Source organism: Euwallacea fornicatus, chromosome 4, assembly GCF_040115645.1.
Source record: "Euwallacea fornicatus isolate EFF26 chromosome 4, ASM4011564v1, whole genome shotgun sequence".
In the NCBI taxonomy this organism is placed as follows: Eukaryota; Metazoa; Arthropoda; class Insecta; order Coleoptera; family Curculionidae; genus Euwallacea; species Euwallacea fornicatus.
The window spans coordinates 2,488,115-2,509,667 of record NC_089544.1 but is presented as its reverse complement, the minus strand read 5'-3'; the positions used below and the strand labels follow the sequence as shown (position 1 = coordinate 2,509,667).

At 35.8% G+C, this 21,553-nt stretch overlaps 2 protein-coding genes across 7 annotated transcripts in view; both read right to left on the bottom strand.

Annotated features, from left to right (window-relative positions):
• Positions 1-5,206: 5,206 nt before the first annotated feature.
• Fbl6 (F-box and leucine-rich repeat protein 6) lies at positions 5,207-14,062 on the bottom strand. 2 transcript variants are annotated; one of them, XM_066303133.1, is made up of 12 exons: positions 13,906-14,062; positions 10,604-11,028; positions 9,826-10,396; positions 9,608-9,765; positions 9,324-9,493; positions 9,093-9,218; positions 8,872-9,039; positions 8,363-8,439; positions 8,165-8,307; positions 7,923-8,082; positions 7,478-7,726; positions 5,207-5,896 (listed from the first exon to the last, which is right to left on the bottom strand). In XM_066303133.1, exons 2-11 carry the CDS (start codon positions 10,929-10,931, stop codon positions 7,489-7,491), a joined length of 2,139 nt encoding a protein of 712 aa, XP_066159230.1. In that variant the 5' UTR covers positions 10,932-11,028; positions 13,906-14,062; the 3' UTR covers positions 5,207-5,896; positions 7,478-7,488. The 2 variants fall into 2 exon arrangements, with proteins under 2 accessions (XP_066159230.1, XP_066159229.1); XM_066303132.1 differs by having other exon boundaries at positions 5,207-7,726.
• A 2,236-nt stretch (positions 14,063-16,298) lies between these two features.
• The window catches only part of LOC136350995 (serine-rich adhesin for platelets), a 73,563-nt gene continuing 68,308 nt past the window's right edge, over positions 16,299-21,553 (bottom strand). For 2 of the 5 annotated variants that reach the window (XM_066303202.1, XM_066303203.1), the window contains 3 exons: positions 21,164-21,477; positions 18,184-18,571; positions 16,299-17,197 (listed from right to left, as the gene is read on the bottom strand). In XM_066303202.1, coding sequence (XP_066159299.1) covers positions 16,821-17,197; positions 18,184-18,571; positions 21,164-21,477 — 1,079 coding nt within the window. In that variant the 3' untranslated portion in view covers positions 16,299-16,820. Of the gene's footprint in view, positions 17,198-18,183; positions 18,572-21,163; positions 21,478-21,553 lie in introns of those variants that run through there. The other 3 variants (XM_066303204.1, XR_010734234.1, XR_010734235.1) reach the window with 3 other exon arrangements.

The following is a 21,553-nucleotide window of genomic DNA, read 5'->3' as shown; positions in this document are numbered from 1 at the left end:
CTCTATCACTCCCTTAAGGAATGTAGCGACTTACCAAACACCGTGTATATTACAAAATAAACAAATATTCTAACAGTGATAAGTATTATTTTTTAATTAGAAGAAAAATATTCTGCGTAAATTGGCATCTAGCATTGTCTTCCAATGCTTGTAATTTACGAAGAATTAAAACGTCTGTGTATAATACTTTTTTCCTTTCAGTCCAATGTAAAGCTTGGTTAAAAACTTTTATAACTTGCGAGTTAGTCATTACACTTCTAACTTCAATGGGAACGTCCTCGTTGTCCTCACTGACCACGTCTTCCTCCTTATTAACATCATCCATGCGTTTGTCTTCGTTTCATAAATTAACATCAACCGGAGTGCAAACAATGTTGGAATTCATTATTTTCAATAAATGAAGAACATGCAATGACGCACTCACGAAAACATCACCACTGAATCGCAATTGTCCCCTAATGCCGCTCAACAGAACATCATCTTCATCTTGATCGTTGGTGCAAAAAAGATTGTTCCCGCAATTTTTGACTAGTTTGCTGATTAACTGCATTCTAGGTCATATGCAAATTTAAAATTGCTTCTCGTAGTGTGACCTATTTCAAAGCCTCAGATATATTTTCAAGATTCATTGATAAGATAGAGAAAAGTAGAAATGTTCGGTAGTATAATTTGGTGCTTTTTGGTGCATAGAATGAATTGATGCAGTTGTGTTACCGAGCGTCTGCAGTAATTCATTTTCTTAAAAATAATAATATATAAATAATTGTTTGCTCAAAAAACGGATAAGTCCACTCGCCGGCAGATAGACCACAGAACCTGCAATTAGGTTCATGGTGTCGAGAGTATCAAAACCGTTCTACATATCTACCAGGTTACAGTTTCCTGGCAGTTTGTTATACCTGTAGAAGGGCTGAGAAAAACTTTGCTATGGCTGATCGATAGAATTTCTTTAACACCCTAAGGTCCTTGAATTTTTCTGCTTTCACTGACGTGAGATCTAAGGCAACAATTATTTCAGTAATTAATAAAATTTTAAAGTATCTTTTGTGTTCTCACCCTGATAAAACTTCTCCGGCAGTTAGAATTCATTTGGCAATAAAGTTGTCTCTCCGAATTTTTCCCTTGATAATAGCTCGATCCCGTTCACTATTTGTATGCTCAGCCTATTGTATGTAAACTCTTCTTTTATACCCTGTATAGGAAAGGGACACTCTTTTGCATAGAGGTTCTGTAAAAGTGAAGTCCAGTCCGTAACCATGTTTTAAGTAATTTTTCCAACATCGAACTGTGATGGTTTTGCGCGTGAAGCTCTTATCAGTTCGTATAAATCATTTGGAGTTAAAACATTGTTTTTTAATTAACGTCGTCCATATTTTGGTCACGTTCCAAGTACAAATGACTTCTTTCTGGGAAAGCTAGTCGGATTCTGTTTAAAAAAAAGCACACATGAGCTTTCTTCCGCCATTGGGTTTTCAAAATACTTGACACGTTTACACTTGCAGGACGCACATTGCTCCAAAGTCTGGAGTCTCAATATTTTGATGACATATGTTATTCTTCCTGCTATCTTCCTTTTCTTACACAACTTGCTATGAGCAAGAGTGAGAGCTTTCAATTTCATCCTCGCTAATATCACTTGCATTTATGTTAAAGCGTTTGATTGGCGGCACTATCACTTCAAATTAATGTCATTTCTTATATCACCAAGATTTAGTACGGAATAAATAACACTTTCCCGGCAAGAATCCACACGTTCTTTTTCATGGAAGCATCAACTGCGCAAGTTGGTAATAAAATTTCTTACCATTAAATAAAATTTATGGACGCTGATGTTCCAAGGTGGCCATGATCGCATTTGCCACCAATGGCATTCAGTTTTAGCCATCAATGACGTTCGCGTTCATTTGTTTCATCATGGAGCACTTTCAGTTGCAAACGCGATTTACGAAAGTGTTTTTCGAAAATCTTTACGCAAGTTTTCGCCTTCGAAATGAACAACAAAAACTCAAAAAGAGTTAAGTTTTCCCAAAGTAACTCATATCGGTTCGAATTTCCACGTTTAAGTCGCCTATTTTTGTTTATTTCAACAGGTAAATTTAAATTTATTTATGAAAGGTGAAGAAAAAAAAAAACAGGGAACGTCACAAATATCGATAAATCGAGAAAATATTAATTATGAATAATAAAATTTTACCGCCGCTCGACATTCCTTGTTTTTTCCTCACACGCTAGGACAATCCCTGTCTTTTTTCGATCTTGCGATTTGAATTTGCAGCAATAATTTAGCACATTCTTGCTTTTTTCCGTCGATCACTTGCAAGCATGTCAATTCGATTGTTGTCTATAAGATGTTGACAATCCTTGTTTTTCCCCATACCGTCCAAATAGTAAAAAAATATTATTAAAATTAAAATATGTCTGCTAATCAAATATATATTGATTCGAATTTACGGGGTAAGACCGACAATAGAGCGGCACTACAGAGTACGTCCAACCTGTCCAGAATAGAAATCTGGTAAACGGTGATACAGGTTTGATTGAATGAGAAAACAGGTGGGCATTCAAGGGAGTGGTTTCACGACGCACACAGACCTACAAAATCATTTTTTATTTTTCAGTTATTTCGAAAAATTTGCGATTATCGCGTATCTTTTTTGTTTTTCTGAGTGGTGGTAAGAGCTAGATCAAAAGTAAAACCGCTTTTCCAATGCGATTTTTATGAGCGTCAACATGACAATATTGTCTCATTCAAAGTATTTTAGTTTTCAACGATCTCTTGCTTATCCTCATCTTGGACACATTGTGTACCCCATAATTAAAGTCAAATCTGAATTCCGAAAAGTTTCGACTAATGAGCTTGTCCAATTTCAACCTGAATCGCCGCTCTTTGGGTGTAAATAATGTCAAATTATGGTTGTCCCATGTACCCTTCACCAGAAACCTATGTCAATTCGATGCGTATTCCAAAATTACGTTAAAAATTTCTATCTAAGTTACTATACAGGGTGTCCATAAATGGCATGTTCAAACGTCCTGATTGAACCCAACTGGTTTGAGTACAAAAGATAGGAAAGAGTTTTCGAAATACTAGATATTCGTGTCCAATTATTAGGTTGAAAAAATATCATTAAGTACAAAAATTTAACTCGGAGTAAACGTGGGGAAAAAGTTAAATATGAAAAAACGTGAAACTGCTGCGCTGTGTATAAAAAATTGTGCCTTTTTGACCATGGGAATTTTTAAAATTATTTTGTAGAGTGCTATTCCCCTTGATATATCTCAATTATGTGTTACACTCTATTCGGAAGTTTGAATCATCGCAATCGTTCGGCCTGACTCGTACCTTTACAAAAGGCAGATTGTAAAATTTTTTGTATATTTTCGTACCGATATCCTTTCTTAAATAATTCAGTCGTATGTCAGCGCAGCAACAAACAAGATGGTCTTAATCCGAAACTATTAATCGAGATAATCGGGTGTTTTTTTGTTCCACGAAGTTCTACCGCTACCCTACATTTAGTCCCCATATATTATGACCTCATTTACTATAAAATTATCGGGAAGATACCACTTTCAGCTTTGTCCAGGGTACATTAATGACCACATAATGTATGTAAATTGAAGTTGGCCATACAAAGGATTAATATTACCAAATAAATATTAACCCCAAACTCACTATTAGAAGATAAAGGCTGAATCAACCTCGAATACCTGAAATGATAATTAGGACTAAATCGGTTTAGTTCATTCCCTTCAATTTGAGATCAGATTTCCTAAGTTACCGCCACCATGGAACCGATCCCGGATAATTACCCAAATTATAATAGATTGTAGGTCGGTTTTGCTTCGCGTGTATTTCGGTAAATATTTCATAGCGCTTTCTATCGATCTCATAAATTCCATTACCTATCAGAATTATATATTATTATTCAGTGCTACCACCGTTGTTGCCGGTGAAGTGAAGAAATGGATACGCCTTTCCTTAAGGCAGAGAAATAGTACAGGGTGTCCCTGAAAATGCAATTTTTGCGGCAACAAAAAATTATCTCATTGATTTACTACACTTGTGAATAACGACCAATTAATTTAATTCACTAATGGCTAAACCCTCGATTAATCTACGAAAGTAAAAATATAGAGTACCAAAATGAATGCTTGTGCTGGTAAAATAAATTCAATTTATTAAGGCAAGGACCCTGGCAGGCTTTCATTAGTAAATAACAGGTTCCACAAGGCATTCCGGGCTTCCAGCCATTCCAAGGATATTCATAAAACCGAAAACAGTGCTGCTTTAATGATTTTGGGAACGAGACGTTGAAGTTTTGATACAGCTAAGGGTTAAATTGCCCTCGTAATCCGCGTTTACATTGCAGGGAAAGTCAACAAAACGAAGTGTTTTTTTATTATACACATATGTATGTATACATAGATTAGATGATATAATGTATAAATATATCTTTACATAGATTTATGGAAAAGCCTGTCGTACGTTTCTACAGCAACTTGAGACCCGCATTAGAACTAAAACTAAAAATTGCAGCTTAGCCAAAGAATTACTTGAAGGTTTTCAACTTTAAGGCCAATAAAAGAAACCATTATTCAAATGTTGTAGGGTCTCTAGGGCATAATAAACAGAAAATTACGCCAACAGTTCCGACCAGGCAGGGGGTAATTTGTTTAGAGGTGTCGTGTTTCAAGTGCTACTCTCGACAAACTTTTCACGGAGCGTCCACTTTTAGCAAGTGCAAGCCGGCGTGACCCAATTTTCTTCCCTCTTTCATTTCCCTCTTCGAGGGTGAGATTTAAAAATAAGGAACAAAATGTGAGCTTATTAAATATCGCTCCTATAGAATTAAACTTACCTGATTCTCTTCTTTCGCCTTTTTGCCGTACAACTCACTGTAATTTATTATTATCTACGAGCAAAACTGCTATCGCACAATTGAATCTTCAAGAATACACCATCGACTGCACAAGACATTTATGGCCTCACCGATCAAAAATGGCAATAATGATCCGCACCAAAAGTGCAACGCATTGAATTTGTTTAAACTACTTTACCACTTTTGGTGCAGCAGACTTCAGAAGGTCAATATATTCATTGCGATACACCTTTTATTGTTGTAACTCGTAACTTATGACTTCTTCTGCAAAAGGTGTCTAAAAAATGTGTCTTTAGAGCTTCGAGAGGGAGAATAAGCATCCATAAATCTAATCATATATTTATATATAAATATACAATAATATTAGTACAGATATATTCTTCTTAAGTGCACAAATATGAATTTATAAAACCAAACAACGATTCCCTTATATCTATACAACATAAAAAAACAAGTGTGTATTCCTGAGGATACTTTAAGTCCTTTTGTTACAACTGAAAATAAAATAATTAATATTAACTCCTGATGAAAAGGACTGTGTTTTTTTTAAACTTTCGAGTAACGAGTACCTAATAACAAACTTAAAATACCCTCATAAGCTCTGAGCCACAATGACAATAATAAACAAATACATTTCTCTAATCATTTCCTAAATATAACATTAACAATCTAATTATGTACAGTTTATATTCGTTTCTCATTTGTATGCACAAAACTATTAAATTTTCAGATTAGTACCACCTTAATTTAAGGGAGCAAATATCTTACCAGAACGATTTTTTTAAAATAATTTTTCCTTATTAAGATATCCATTTTTGATACAAATTCAATATACAAGTGAAAGAGAAAAAAAAACATTCAAGCAGGGATTGGGGATTAAATTATGTTTCCCTTTTATCGTGCAAAGACCTAATTCTGAATTTAAATATTGAGCCCAGCTTCAAATTTAAGTTATATAGTGACACATACAGAATGTCCCACTGAAGCCGACGGGGCAAGACATCGATCGATTCCTGGAAAAATACAACTAGGAGCAATCTGTAAAATTGGTAACAACCTAAAGACCACGTGAGTTCAGTTAAAATCTTTCCAATATGGTGCTCCTTTCGTTTTTTAATACCCCCAAAGAAACATGTTAATAGTCAGTCGGCAGAAAAAGCTATTGTCGCTGCAAGTTAATAATCGGTTAACGAGTTTAACGAGTAAAAATTGAGGTTATTGATCAACAATTAATAGACCAGTTAGCTACAACATTTTCCGTCAATTACAGCTATTGATCTCGGTAATTTTTGAGAAAAACGAAATTTTGTTTTTAACTTCTATAAAATAATTCATAATTCCAATTTTAACAAATGAAAAGTTTGTCAATTACTTGTGGACGCTACCTACCGTTCATGAGACTGTTATTGGAAGTATGCAAATTTCCCATTTCAAAACATAATCATGACATAAAGTAGAATCTCAAATGGCTGGTAGATGTGACTTAAATTCAAACGGGAAAAATGTGCTCTTTTCTTACACGTAATCAGTACGATTTTTGAATGATGAGTATGGATGAAAACATTATGGTCATTTCACACGTCATTACCCGTAACGTTTCGCAGTGTGTATCAGGCTTTCTGGGTAAACAAACAAAACCCCCATAAAACATTACTGACATTTAAAATTGCAGTTCGAGTTTGATTTAAGAGGTTTCAAGCCACGAAAACATCTAACATCATAATGGGAGCTAGCTCTCGTACAATTGTAAAACTTCGCACAACTTATATAGAAATTATTGTAAATTCGTCGTTTTGTAAAATGTCATGAGGCTTATTTTACAATTCGCCCTATTTGCAAACATATCAAATCAGACGTAATTATATTTAGCAATAACGTCAAATTTCTCATTGCACGAGAAAAAGGAAACATGTGCGATACTAAAGCGAACTAATAAATATAAACCAAATTTTCTTTCGATAAACTCTGAAAATAGTTTACAAATATTTACACCCTGAAAAAAATCTTATAATACACAACGCATTGTATAAAAAACTGGTGCCATTAAAATGTGTACAAGAAAATCGATTTCAACGCCCAAAGCTACATCATTTACATCCTGTTAACTACAACATCTAACCAATTCCATAGAAGCGAAGAATCTGACCGATACTTGAGGTCTATTTCGACATTTCTGTAGATATTGGCTAGAAGTTAAAGTCGACAGCATATTAATACATTGGCCCTAAACTGACCTAGAAGGGGCTAGCTGGTTTTACTTGATACAAGAAAATTGTACTTGACTGTAAACTGTGAATTTTTTTATTTCTTTGACATTTCCTAGAGCACATATCCTGAGCCTTTCATTCTTCAAATTCCTTTAATACCACATTTTCAAAGATCACTGGTTCCGTTTATCATCTTTATTCGTCTGTGAGCAAAATGCCTTAGTACTTATAATCGACGCATAAATAAGAGCACAATTTCAAATAATAAGTGATTCAATAAAACTTGCTATAAAAGAAATATTTTTGCTGCCGTGCGGGAATTTTTAGCCCCTCCTGCAGCTTCACATTACCATAATCTTAACCCTTGAAATTGCTTTAAAAACCTACCAACAACACCTTCAATCTCGCTTTGGTGACGTAGTAGCAGTTTTACCCTCCTCGCCGTCACTCCCTTCAGTCTTCCTGTCACTTAGACTTTTCCGCAACTCGTCCACTGCTGTCCCCGTGTATAACCGTTTAATACCCCTCGGTAATGCCCTGCACGACTGCAAGTTAATCGAATGCAGACATGGGCACTTGGAGAGAACTGCCTTAATTGGTTCCAAAGATACTGATGAGCCGCACAGATTGAGTATCCTAGAACAAGGAAAATGTTTGTTTGATAGCAAACTCAAAGCTAATATGCTACATAATCAGTCAAGCAAATGGAAATATAGAAAGAAGTGCAATAACCATTTGCAAAGTGTTTTAGTTTCTTAATTAAATGTTTTTTAATATTTTCCGTGTGATTACCGCATCCAAACACATAATTACTCTTGCAAGAAATGCGTACCTTAGTTTAGATTCTTGTTCCTTTTCGGCCAACGCCATGACTGCAGCGTCCAATGAAGAAGTTGCAGTAGACCATGCCAAATCCACTTCCAAAAGGCTATGGCTCCATTTCTGAATTATCAATTCCAATCCTGAATTTTGCAATCTCGTGATATAGCAGGCTAGAATATTAATTTAATACATAGTTATATTTATCTGGCTAAAGCAAATTGCTTCAAAATTTAACAAAATACAATTACGAACCACTTAAAAACAGGTGTTCCAAATCCCAGGCTGGAACTCTGACTAAACCAGAATCCGTCAATTTGCTGCAACCTCGGACGTCCAAAAGGCGCAATTTTGTACTTGTTTTCAGAAGCCGCTCGATACCCTCGTTATCCATAGACCTGTAAAAATCAAGGAAATGAATAGACTTGTTACAATTAGGAAATTAATTCCTACCTAGAGGTGGTGGTTTGGTCCTCCTCCAAACCCGCCAAAGACAATTCCTCTAGGTTTGGAAATCCTGGCGATGCAACCTATTTAAAATATCACTATTAAAGCGCCTACTGAGAAATTTATTTCTGATAACTATATTATTACCTACATTATAAACCTGTTTGTCTTAAGCTCGCATGATTTTTTGAACAGGTAGAATAATACCAAATAAAATAGCATGAAACGCAAAAAATATAAGACACCAAATCTGCCTATGTGCTGGTTTCATGAATAGAACTGAAAGCAGTTCTCAACTATTCTCAGGATTTGATTCATATTGACGGTTACAAAGAAAATAATCGAAAGTGACCAAAAGAAATGGGTCACAAATTAGAAATATTCATGACAACGATAACACGAAACTTATTAGACTTTTTTATCCACTTGCATTTTATCCTCCTTCCTACCGATTTATCTGATAGTAAAATATGATTCGATTATATTTATGTAGTATTTTAAACCGGTGAAATTACCTGTTCTGTCAGTGTAACTGGTGCTAACCAAACCTGACTATTCGTGATACGCAAAACTTTTATTTTAGGGCACCCAATTTGCAGCTTCTCCACATGAAGTAGGGCCGTGTTATGGGCAAAGGTTTTCACATTCGAGATATCCAATAACTGCAAGTTAGGACAGTGTGCCTGTAATAAATATTCCTTTCCCAAACTGATCGCAGTATGCATGGTAGACTTACCGCTAGAGCTGATATTATTTGCATAAAACCAGCTATTTTGTTGTGAGCCAAAACTAGGTGGGTTAATCGGCTATTCATGGCTTGGCTTAACGCCACCAAAGGTTGGGCATTTATTGCTGACGTGGACTGAAAATCAAACCAATTTTTACAACACAGGCAAATCAATCCTTTATAAATTACATGTCATTGTGAAAGCCACTTAAGAATGACGGGACACTACACATAACTCACATTTATCGATGATAAATCAAGCCTCTCCAACTTTTTGCATTCATTGGTCAGGTATTTTAGGTTATCAGCATTGAGTCCTTTCCAACCACTCAAATTTAACCCTCTGAGCTTAGGACAATGCTCACATATAGCCTCAATGGCGGCCTGAATGTCTCTAATTTTCCATTCACCTATAATAACGTTCGTTTCGTTAATTAAGTTAATGAAGTTAATTTCCTTCAAGAACTTGAAAATAAGACAAGTGCTCTCTTGCAGATTATACGTTCGTTAAAACTCAAACTTACCCATCACAATATCTTCACAGTCTGTCAGCCTATTGAGAATCAACCAGTGCAGTCGGAGATCAGTCCTGTTCTTCTCTTTAACATAATTCAAATCAGCCTTCTTCCACAACGGGGGTCTTAGCGATATGTCCTTCCAGAATTTACATACTTTACATAACCTAAATAAACAACTCCTTACAGTCAGTTTCAATTCGAAATAGAGTTCTGGAAATAACTACCTAACGAGAGTTGGCAGTGCCCCATCCTGAGCACAAGTCTCCTCGAAAATTTTCTCCAAAATTTCCGCAGGCAGTCTCAAAGCGTCGCCCCAAACACTCTGCTCAGGAGGCTCGCCACTTTGGGTACTACTCACGTCATTGTCAGTTGTGGCACTGGGCCGACTGCGTTTCGGTTTTTTCTCATAATCAGAATTGTCAGTGTCCGAATATACTTTATGCTTTTTCCTGCGTCCCGATTTCTTTTTGTTTGGAGGAAGGGGCCGAGTGGGGCTTAAACTGCTTTTTTTGATCCGGATCTTAATGGCATTTTTGTCGCCACTAATTTGACTGTGGTACATGGTCACCGACTGTTTCGGAGCCCTGCCCCGTCCCGGACCGCTCGAAATCCTCTTCTTTCTGGGTTTCTTCAAGTTTCCATTATTCTGCTCTTCAGGCACATAGCTCTCACTGGTCTGTGGTGTGACATCAAACTCTTCTTCAGTTTCGAGAGGAGTTTCAATACTCTCCAAGGTTTGAGGCTCTTGGCTAGATTCTGTTGCACTGCTTGCTTCATTTAAACTGTTTGTGTCTTCTACAAATAATTTAATTATGATGTAATATAAAGTAACTACAAGCCATTTCGTTGTTTCTTTTGTAAAGCCACATGCCATGAAAATTTCCCTGTATATTCATAGCAATCGCGTGTTTCGATTGACGTGATCTGTCAAAGTTATAAGGGAATATGACAAATTTCCATGGCACATTGCGCTGTAAATCATAAAAAATAGATTATAAGTACCTGACTGACTGACAGAAGTAACATCGCCTTCCACTACTGAATAATTTTGAGTTCTCTCGCCACTTGCACACTCGGCACTATCACACGAATCATCTTTAGACATATCAGTGTCCATTGCAATGTTTTCATCACACACATTATTATTAGGTAAGTAACTATTAATGTCACCGTTGAGTAGGCAATCCGTAAGATCCAGTTCTTGTGACTTCAGATCAGTTTTAACAATATTATTCGAACAAGGGGAACTTAAAGTAGAACTAGCACTGCTGGTTCCTCCAGTATCTGGAACTGGTGGCGTTGGATTGTAACAATCCATCGCTTCTGACATGGTTTGAATGAATATGGCACGGTGGACTTTCAACCATTCACATTGTGAGATTTTCTGAAACCACTGGCTTCTGAATTCGATTGGAATGGCTAATGGCCTGAAAATAATAAAAAATTTATAGTTTTCATTTCAACTACACTTACATTTATAGAGGCAATTAAGTTATTTTAAATTTTTGTGTATTTTGCATTACCGTAATGTCTCCTAGAATTAATATCTTTTCATTTTTCAATTCATACGTTTAATAATAAGTCTCACAAAGTACCCAAAAAACTCCAAAATCTCTTAAATTTCATGTCCAAGTATTATCAAACTAGGTCCGTAATAATAGAATAAAGGACGGCAATTCAAAGAGTCTTCAAAGAAAATAAATATTGCCCACATAAGCCAACTATTATTGAGAATCGAGGGAATCCGACTATCAAATGTAGCTCGAATTTCCAAATTATTTTGTAAACCAATGTAAAGAAATACGCAATTTCAAGAAAAATGTTATTTGAATAGGTAAATCGCATTTCTTCAACTACGAAGTGTTGACTGAGCATAATAGTAATTTTTGAGCTACTGAAAATCGCCACATCAACTGGTCTAACGTGGGCTACAAGAAAGATTTGGGTTTAACGTGCGGTGTGGCATCTACAGTAAGTTAATCACAGACCGCAAGTTAAATGGTATAAGTTGTTTTTCGATAATTGACTTATAGGACCATTAATTTGCAATTATTGTACGTTAAGCAGCAAAGATATTTGGACGCCTTGGAAAGACAGAATCAGTAGTTCTTAATTGATACAAATTCAAAACTTATTAGACAATGCATGTATTAATAAGAAGGCGATAGGAAACAACTACCCCAGCAAAATGGCCACCCTTATGCCCACACATTACATTCCTTTATTTTTGTCTTTGGGGGCATGTAAAAAATGCGATGTAAGAGTTTGGCCTCCATTATCGTAAAACAGTTAGAAATAAGAGTCCGGGATATTTTTTTATAAATTAAGAATATTTTAATGAATAGTTTTTGAATATTGACCAAAGTCCAAATGGACCAGATTTTGAAAACCTAGATTAAGTTCATTTCAATTTTACAGTAACTATTAGGCTATCTTTCTTTGTTTCGCGTATTGTTTCATCACTTGATTAATTAATTAATTTTATAGTTAATTATTTTAGGTTGATAATTATTGCAACGATAGCAATTGTTTAGAACCGCAACGCCCGCGAAGGTCATGGCTAAGTAAAAAAAAATAAACTTTGTTTTTCTTGACACAAAACTTAAATATTTCTTCTACATTTCTGTAATATACACTATAGGAAAAACCATGAAAAAATAAAAAGTTGATGATATCTCAGACCCGAATGCCTGTAACTGATCATTGAATGCGCCATTGGTTGAATAGCTCCCAAATAGTTGCCTTAACGATACTTTTAGAAAAAAAAATTAATTCGATAATTTTATGGTACTACTTTATTCGAAAATTTTAGTTTTTTGTAGAAATAACTGAAGACTGCAAAAACCTTATTAGAGTATCATCTATAAAGACATACATATCTGAAGGGCGATCTTTAAAGGAACTTCAAACAGACACTAAAAGACCGGCAGCCTGTTTTGGATAAATTCAGATCTTACTGGTGGTCAATCAAATGTTTGATGGCAAATAGCAAATAGTTTAATTAACATGATATCCCTGTAGTTTACTGTCTGCTGCCATTTTTTTAATGAGCACCTCTTTTAAATGCATACATCCATCCTTTATATACATATTACTATTCTCAATGTTAGTATTGTAAGCCTATATGGCTCCCTAATTGAATATAAAATTTTCATAAAAAGAGATAAACCCAATTTACTAGAATCAATTCATCAGGTTAATACTTTAGGTCCTCAATATTAAAATAAACCTACTTATATTACTCAAAACCTCAACAACCCACACTTATAATTTGTAGCAACTTCAGATCAAGCCAGATTTATACAATGATATAACATAGCACAATGCTTGTCAATCTTTTTATACAATTATCTTGCTTAGTTCCAGCATGTTTTGTGATTACTTATTTAACATTCTTTGTTTAGTATTTTGAAATGACATTCTCTCATTGTTTGCAGATTGAACAATTTACCTATATGGTTTTTTCCTATTGCATAAATAGTGATTGTTAATGTAGATTTTAACTTTACCCTCAAAAATTGTGAGTTTTGATTGACTTAATACAAAATGCATAGTGTAGCATTATACATAACAAATGAAGCTTCGTCATGTCTTGCTTTATAGTATGATAAGCTTCTGCACCCATAAATTTGCCCACATACTCTGCATGTTTAAAGTTTCTTACGTTGTGCTTGTGTTGTGCCATGCCAATTTATAAGTCCAACTTAGCTGCTTTTGTGACTGCACATGCAGAGATATTCCAGGATCTCGGGGGACTTCATGTTAATGTTAGCGAACAAGTCTAACCTTGAGTGTAACAATTTATGATTATTGGATAATTTTCTCTCTGACCCATTGATCAAAGGTTAACAAAAATCAAACACGGGATAATGAAGAATTAGGACTGTTTCTGAGTGGACTTTAGGTAGGGGAGCTAGAAATATGTATAAAAAAGAGAAAGTAAATTTTTATAGGAAGTGATACTTAGGAGGAACAAGATGAATTCGGAGAACCTGGAAATATATTTTAACCACCCTCTGTGACCTCTTGGCATTTGAATTCCGCGCTATTTTGGAGGTAGGATGTAGCCCACAACTCGTAAACAATCAAAATTGACAGGCGAAATAAAACAATTTCTTTTCGAATTTTTACCATAATCGAATCGTGTTTCTAATAAAACCGCCACTCCTGCGTACAAACACTGATAAGTCGGGACATTTTTCGTCAAAAGAACAGTTTTATCCATTCTTTTAACGAAGAAAATCGTTATCAAACAAAAAGGTTTCGTGACACTCTCGCGTTCACCAGCACAGTTTGAGACCTACCCGCTATTTTCTTGCCAGCTGAATCATCATGGGGGCACAATCACATCACGTACGAGTTTAAATCACCGATATAAAACCGAAATTTTGGATTTTTGGAAAACCAAAGTTGTTGACCTTGTTATACGGCAGGCAAAATGCTTATTTTTTTATTTTTCTTGAATTGTTTAACAGCGACATCTATATGGACATTTGACGCTGCTGCTCCCTATGGGATCAAACGAGAAAGTTGAACCCTCTTCAGAGAAATCTGTCCATAAGTGAAAAACTGATTGATAATAATGAAGTACTCCTAATGAAGGATAGATGGTGCTAAATTAGTTGAAACTATGAGCGGGATTTTTTAAATTTCAAATTTTTTTTTGTATATTCGCTGCCACCAACTAAAGCAATAAAAAATATTAATAGAATAATATTTTTTAATTGCCGTTTCAACGTGTCGTTCCCTAATTTTCACACATGTGCAGATAATTTCAAGTTTTTATCCAGTTATTAACATATAATATACAAGTTAGCTTAAAAGAAATTGTATTTATAATTTTTCATAAACCGAATAAAGCTGGACGACATTGTTTTTTAAACCTCGATTGTCATTATATTTTACATTTTTTGTCTCATTTAATCAAGCTTCAAGCTCTAGAGGTCTGGAAATTAACCGTTTCGCACCATTGTTAAATGATGGCAGCTGGACCATCCTACATATTTCTACATACTCACGGAGGTGAAAGTTTCCATACTCGTCATTGGTACTTCGGGGATAACGAAAGATGCAATAAGGATCAAATTAGAGAAAAGTTTCATATCATCTGCAATATTTTCTCAGCAAATCCCTGTTCTCATGACTCGATCAGACATTACATTCAAAATCTTAAAATTCATTTTTCTATTGAAAATTTTATATTGTTTGACCGATATTGCATCCTTCACCGTATGTTAAACGAAACACATCGAGATTTTTCAAAAACTACATTGTAAAATATTTTTCTCTTTATTTCATAATTTTTTTCAATACAATTAATTAATAACAGGCAAATTTATTAAGATCATTTCAAATTTAGCTTATTAACCTATTCTTATGCAAAATCAAGTAAGAGTAACAATTTTGGTTTTTATCCTATTATGCGTAATAATACTTATATTTTTTCATTATTTAGTGTTTGAAATGTGTATGTATTTCATATATGATTCTTTATTTATTAATATAATCTTACCTAATCATGATTTAAATCAATAATAAAATATTTAGAAGAAAATATCTAAGAGCAACTTACTAACAAGTTCTTCAAAACCTCATTACTGGAATATAAAAGTTATGTCACACAAAGTTAAGCAATTTCTGAGTCAGAAATACACACTGTCTTTGAAATAAGTATGAATGGTGATTTATGAATATCTCAGAAATGATACGATATGGGAGGGGTTAAATTAGAAAAAGTTGACCACTTTGAAGGTCAATTATTTACTCTAGGGTCCGATTTTCAAGTGAAATTTTATGGATCTATTGATTCCCCGCTAACTTGACTCGTTTTTGATGTAGTGAGTGTTTTTGAAAAATCTTCCATTGGGACATGACGCCTTATCTCAGTTATTGTAGGAGAGAGAGCGAAAGTTCAAACGGCAATGTTGTAGAGATATCAGGTTTCAATTCAGTAGCAGGCTCGAAACTTTTTTTATCAATAGCGGCTTTTCGGCCCAGATATGAAGTTATATTTTTTATTGGGAGCCCCTAGATGATTCAGATGATGCAACTCTTGTGACAAGTTTCTCTAATAGTTTCTGAAAAATTAATAGACAATGCGTTTTTCCCCCATAAAAAGCAATACATTTGAAAGAATATACCACCTGTGAGATTTTAAAGAGATAGTCCCGAGACTGCTGTCTCTCTAAGGCATTGCTTCACTTGGGAGATATAATTTATCTATAACAGCTTATGAAAAATTCATTTTTCAGAAGTGGTTTTGTTAAAAATTTCAATGTAGTCGAATTTTTTGGCCGATCAATCCATACATGTATATAATACACAGGAACTTTTTGAAGCGTTTGAAGGCAAAAACGTAAGAAAACTTAGTTGACAAATATAGGGAGAGACTCGGAGCTTTCGCCAGTCGACGCTCTAGGTAGGTCCCATGGTGCGGTGCCAGGCCCAGAAACAGCACTTATACGGAGAAGAGATGAGGTGAATTGCGTTCAAATCAAAGAGTCTATTCAGCCACATTGCTTAAAGCGAACTTATTTCACTATGCAAAACTAAAATGCTGAACTATAATCTCTCGAAAGTCTGCGGCGCATAGAGTAGGTATGTAGAAGGTCCAGAAGCCGCGCCTCTTCCCTTACATTTGACGAGATGTATGACAATATAGTTGGTATATCTACGTTACAGTCAATAAATTATAAACTTTCAAATTTAACCATTTTATTATAAAGGATATAGAAGAACAACTTTTTCTCGATTTAACCCACCGTTAAAGAAAGGTTCTCAGGATGCCCACAATACGCTAAGCTGTGCTACATCCCTTTTATAGATTTTTTAATGCGTTGGTAACATATTTCTAAACTAATAATTCCTTTAAAAAACATAATACGACACCCTCCATCCGCATTTATTCTTATTAGGTTCGTAATAATCTAATTTATATTAAAATCACAGAGGACAAGGTTTCAACATTTCCAAAACTTATCGTGTATCATACGTAAATAGGACTATGTACAAACAATGATCATAAATATAAACAGCGTTATAAGAAATTATTCAACTTACGTAATATTAAATTGTCAACATAATATACCCCGTTTCGCGATAGCGATTCTGCGAGCTAGAAGTAGTACTATACGTAACACATCATATAGGCTTTATAGGAACATAAACGCAGAAAAATCACTTGAACTCAAGCAAATCGAATAAAAATATCACAATAATCTTACAATGTTGTGGTCGTTTCGCTAGATAACAAACAGTCGACAGTCCGGACCTTAACACCAGCCTTTTCCACATGTTTCAATGTTTCTGGATCACTCTCTAGCATAATTATGCACATAAAACTTTTGTTCGTAATTGCGTTCCGAGGATAGATCGTTTGAGCTTCGAATTTAACACTGAGGTCTTCACAGTACGAGTCTAATTGTTTATACAACTCCGGGTACTGTCTTTTGAGCGATATTCCTCTGAGCTTCATCTGGCTTTGTATGGTGTTGAAAGCAATCAAACGGGCCCGCATTCTCGTTTCTGGGGTGGGCAGGTGGATGGGCGGACATGTGAGGATGAGCGTCTCCGGAGTTTCCGCATCGCGTTCGGGACCTGAAATTCATTTTGGATTTATATGGTTAGAGAGTGGTACCACTAAATAAAACACTTTAGGGTTTAAATATGCTTCTGGGGGTTCAATCGTGAGGGTCTCGGTACCCGTAGAAAAGTTAGGCACAAGTTCCGCAGTTCGAAGATATGCCGCTTCAAAGTTTGAAAAATTTCGATGATTTTCTGTGACAGTCGAAAAAAATCGAAACTGAAACACCATTTTAAATATTATTTTCTTCAGATTGTTTAATCAAAACAATCGACATTTCTTCATCAATGCCACTTTTCCTCTTATACACCTTGACAATTCCATATATGTATGAAGTCCGGCGTTTCGATTTCCGGCAACCGTCATCAACTTTGTTTTCCTTATGCACTTTTTTTTATTGCACGTTGAGGTTCAGTATTACAGTTCGGTGGAAATATGTTTTAAAATCCACTTTTTGCAAAAAGCCCCTTGTTTAATAGGCAATTTTATCTATTAACGAAGGGCTCTGTCAAAATCTCTACTAATCAAGTCAAGGTATTGAAGCACAAGATTAATAGAAGCTTGAACGATCCAGGAAAATACTACTTTTGCCCTTGGACATACAAGATAATCCATTAATATTTTCCACTATGATCATTAGAATTTCGAGTTTATTAATACTGAAAGTTGCAGTCACAACTAGAATAGGAATTGCTCCTGTGTCATGCCAGAAAAGCGGATATTTTTCTTAGGAAAAACAAAATAATCCGTTAAGATTCTTCATGACGAACTTTGAGTCAAAATATTGATATTCGACCAGTTTACCAGACCCATTAAGTTTATATCAAGCGGGGAATAAGGGATTTCAATTATAGTTCGCGTCCTTAACAGTTATCGTTACCAGCACTTCCATAAATTGGCACTAAAATTAATTTACGGCGAGAGCGTTGCTGTGTCATAAAAATTGGTATGAGGACTAAATTTACGAGAGGTAGGACAACATTTTTTTGCTAAAACTCACCCACAAAGTTGAGATCCTTGCTTAACCGTAATTTGGCACATCTAGAAACGAGCTGTCTCTCCCATTTGATGGCACCTGACGCAGGAGTTTCCGACACGACGCACAATGAAATGTACAGCACAAACTTAGTTTCCGAGTTATAATTCTGGCACATTTCAACCAGCTCCTTGTAGAGCATGGGCCCCATCTCTGTAGGCAGCAGATTTTGCCACCTCACAAAGGTCAACTCTCCTAAACTGGGTAGGCCTTCCGCCAAAAACTTTTCGGCTGCCTCGGGGTTGGGGTAGAAACACTTTACCGCCCCTAGGCCGTGGGAAATGTAGCCCCTGCGAGCCACCTTCGACAGTTCTTTGAGGGTATCCTTTTGATCTCTTACAGCTTGAATTACCTATAGGTCACGGAGAGTTAGGATAAGGCTTAACGCTGAAACGATATCGGAATCCTCGTCACTTTTCTTTGCTTTTTGTGAATGATTAATGTTTAGGTGTAAACACTTTTGTCCCAAGGGCGGAAAAACCGAATTGTCACAAGTCTTTTCTATGGAAATAAAAATTATTCTTGTTCGTCCCGTAAGGCAAAGGAGGATTGGAATAGTCCAGTTGTCTTTCCATTTCGTCTGAATTTGTTGCAGTCTTTTAGTAAATTTTGTCATGTGTGTGTGTTCGTAGAGTAACGATGGAGAGTGTGTTGTGTGAAGTGTTGTCGGGGTACTTTTTTTACTATTTTGGTTATCAGTCTTGGTGTAATTTGTTTCTCGTTTGCATGTGTCGTTCAGTTTTTCCATTGCATTTGCCCTGGATATGTACCGTTTGTCTAAGATGGCAATATTTTTGCATTTTTTAAAGTAGCCTACTGTACTTGATGCGGTCAAACGCCTTATTAATGTCCCTAAATCCCTTGCTGCTCCTTTACCGCTTAGATGTGCTGTATCTACAGAACCTTTTTGGCTGCTATGCGCATGGAATTTTAGCAAGAGCAAGCGAAAGACAATTAGGCGATTGATAAGTGCGAGGGAGACAGATAGACGTTACACCCCTTCCAATGTCAACGATCGACTAATGTCGTTGACTTGCAAGTAGTACGCCTTAATCTGAGAAGGGATGCAGTTCTACGTCATTTTAGAGGACGTAAATTACGTGCATACATAATCGTTTCGGTTATTGTTTACTACAAAAACATAGTCAGTTTGAGTATTTTCTATAAACCTTTTTTTTAAATATAAGTTGTCTCGTAGCGGTTTCTAACCTAAAAAAATTTATATTAATTTATTATAAAACTGAATGTATGCGCGTAATTTATATCCTTCAAAATGACACAGACCCATATCTACCCTCGGATTAAATCGTGCTGCTTGCGAGTCAACGATGCTAGCCGATCGTCGACGATGGAAGCGGCAAACGATAGTCTGTCTCTCCCGCACTTATCAAGCGTCTAATTGCCTTTCGCTTGCACTCTCTGCAACTCCATGTGCGTAGCGGCGAAAAACATACTGTAGTTTTTCAGAATATCCAATGGGTGAATAGTCGAGTTTTTATATACAGTCAGTGCAGCAAGTATTCGTACACTAGATGATTTTATAAAAACGGTACTGTTGTGATGTTATTAAGTAATTTTTACAAAAAAACACAAATAGTCATAAATATTCTGTGACGTTTTTACGATATATTTTTTCCAAGAAAGATAAAATACTTTGAGTCGATACGAAAATAACATAAACAAAAAAATTTGCAGGAGTGTGCTCGCAAAAAGCATTGGTACACTCCTCTATTTTAGACCTTAGTAGTTCAGAGGTGAGCCATCCAAAAAAGTTGATTAATAATTAAAAGAGGTAATTAGTTTAGTTCGTTCGGGTTGATTACATAGAATTTTTTGTGTGAATTGTGATCATGGGACCTAAAGCCAGCGGAACATCAGAAGAATTGCGACGAATAGTTCTTAAACTACGTAATGACTGCAAATAATTGGCCGAAATCAGTCGAATAGTAAATAGATCAAGATCTACTATCCGAAGCATAATAGACAGATATTGCCTGTGAAAAATATTTCAAAATCGACGACGCTCGGGACGGCCAAGGAAAATTAACGAATATTTGAAAGTTTTAACCAAACGAAAAGTAAAAGGAAATCCACGAATAAGTGCAGAAAAAATCGCTGTGAAACTGAAAACTTTCAAAAATAAGGATGTCTCAGCCAGAACTGTTGGTAATTATTTAAAAAATAAGGGGTACCATGGCAGAGTAACTCGTAAAAAATACTTTATAAACGAAATCAATCGAAAGAAACGATTAGAGTTCGTTATAACTCATGTTAACACTGCCATAACATATTGGAATAAAGTGATTTTCACTGATAAGAGCAAATTTGAAGTTTTTGGATATAAAAAACATTTTTAAGCATAGCGGAAAAGGGGCATTAAGTTTAACAAAGAAAAGTTGCTACCAAGCGTAAAGCACTGCGGAGGTGCGGGATTAGTATGGGGCTGGGTGAGCGCTTCAGGAATAAAATCGCTCAATTTCATAGATGGAATAATGAACCTATATATATGGGGCTTAGGGATGATTTTATATTTAACCAAGATTACGATCCCAAACACACAGCTCTTAACAACACCAGGCTCTGGATTTTGTACAATACTCCAAAATACCAAAAAACACCTCCACACTTACCAGACATCAACCCAATCAAACACCTTTGGAACCATATCGAAAAAAAAGGAATCACGTTATTTCATCGAGAGTATGGTTAAAGATTGCCCTTCAGGAAGAATGGAACAAAATACCATCAACTTTAACATCAAATCTACTTAATTCCATGCCTGGAAGACCAGAAGCAATAATAAAGTCGAAAGGAAATCCAACACGTTATTCAAACAATATTTATTGTTGCTATTTAACTCGGTTTGTTATTAATTTAGGTCTGTACGAATACTTTCTGAGCCGACTGAATGTTTAGAGCCATCTAATAAAATAACGTTTCTAACCTGTCGACAAAGGGTTCCCATTCTGGAAAACAAGCAAGTTTTCCGGTGTCGTTCCCAGTGGCTCCTGCGACAGGCCCTTGAGCAATATGTGTACGAGCAATTGTGACAGTTCTTGAAAGATTTGGCTTCCTTGGACATTGGCATTGCCGTTTTGCCGCATCTTGAGTAACGGCATCGCAGCAAAACAGGGGTAGGCAGGGATGGATCAACGTTGACGGAAGCGGGCTCTGAGCCCTCTGACCGACGCCGATATGCGTCGTTGGTATCGGCGTCGCTGGAACGGCGCTGAGGGCTAGTGCTAGCTGACACTGTCTCTGAAAACGTTCCATTACAGTTTTGTCTTTGGAAGCATCCCCTATTAAAAACATATGACACGATAGGATTGAAATG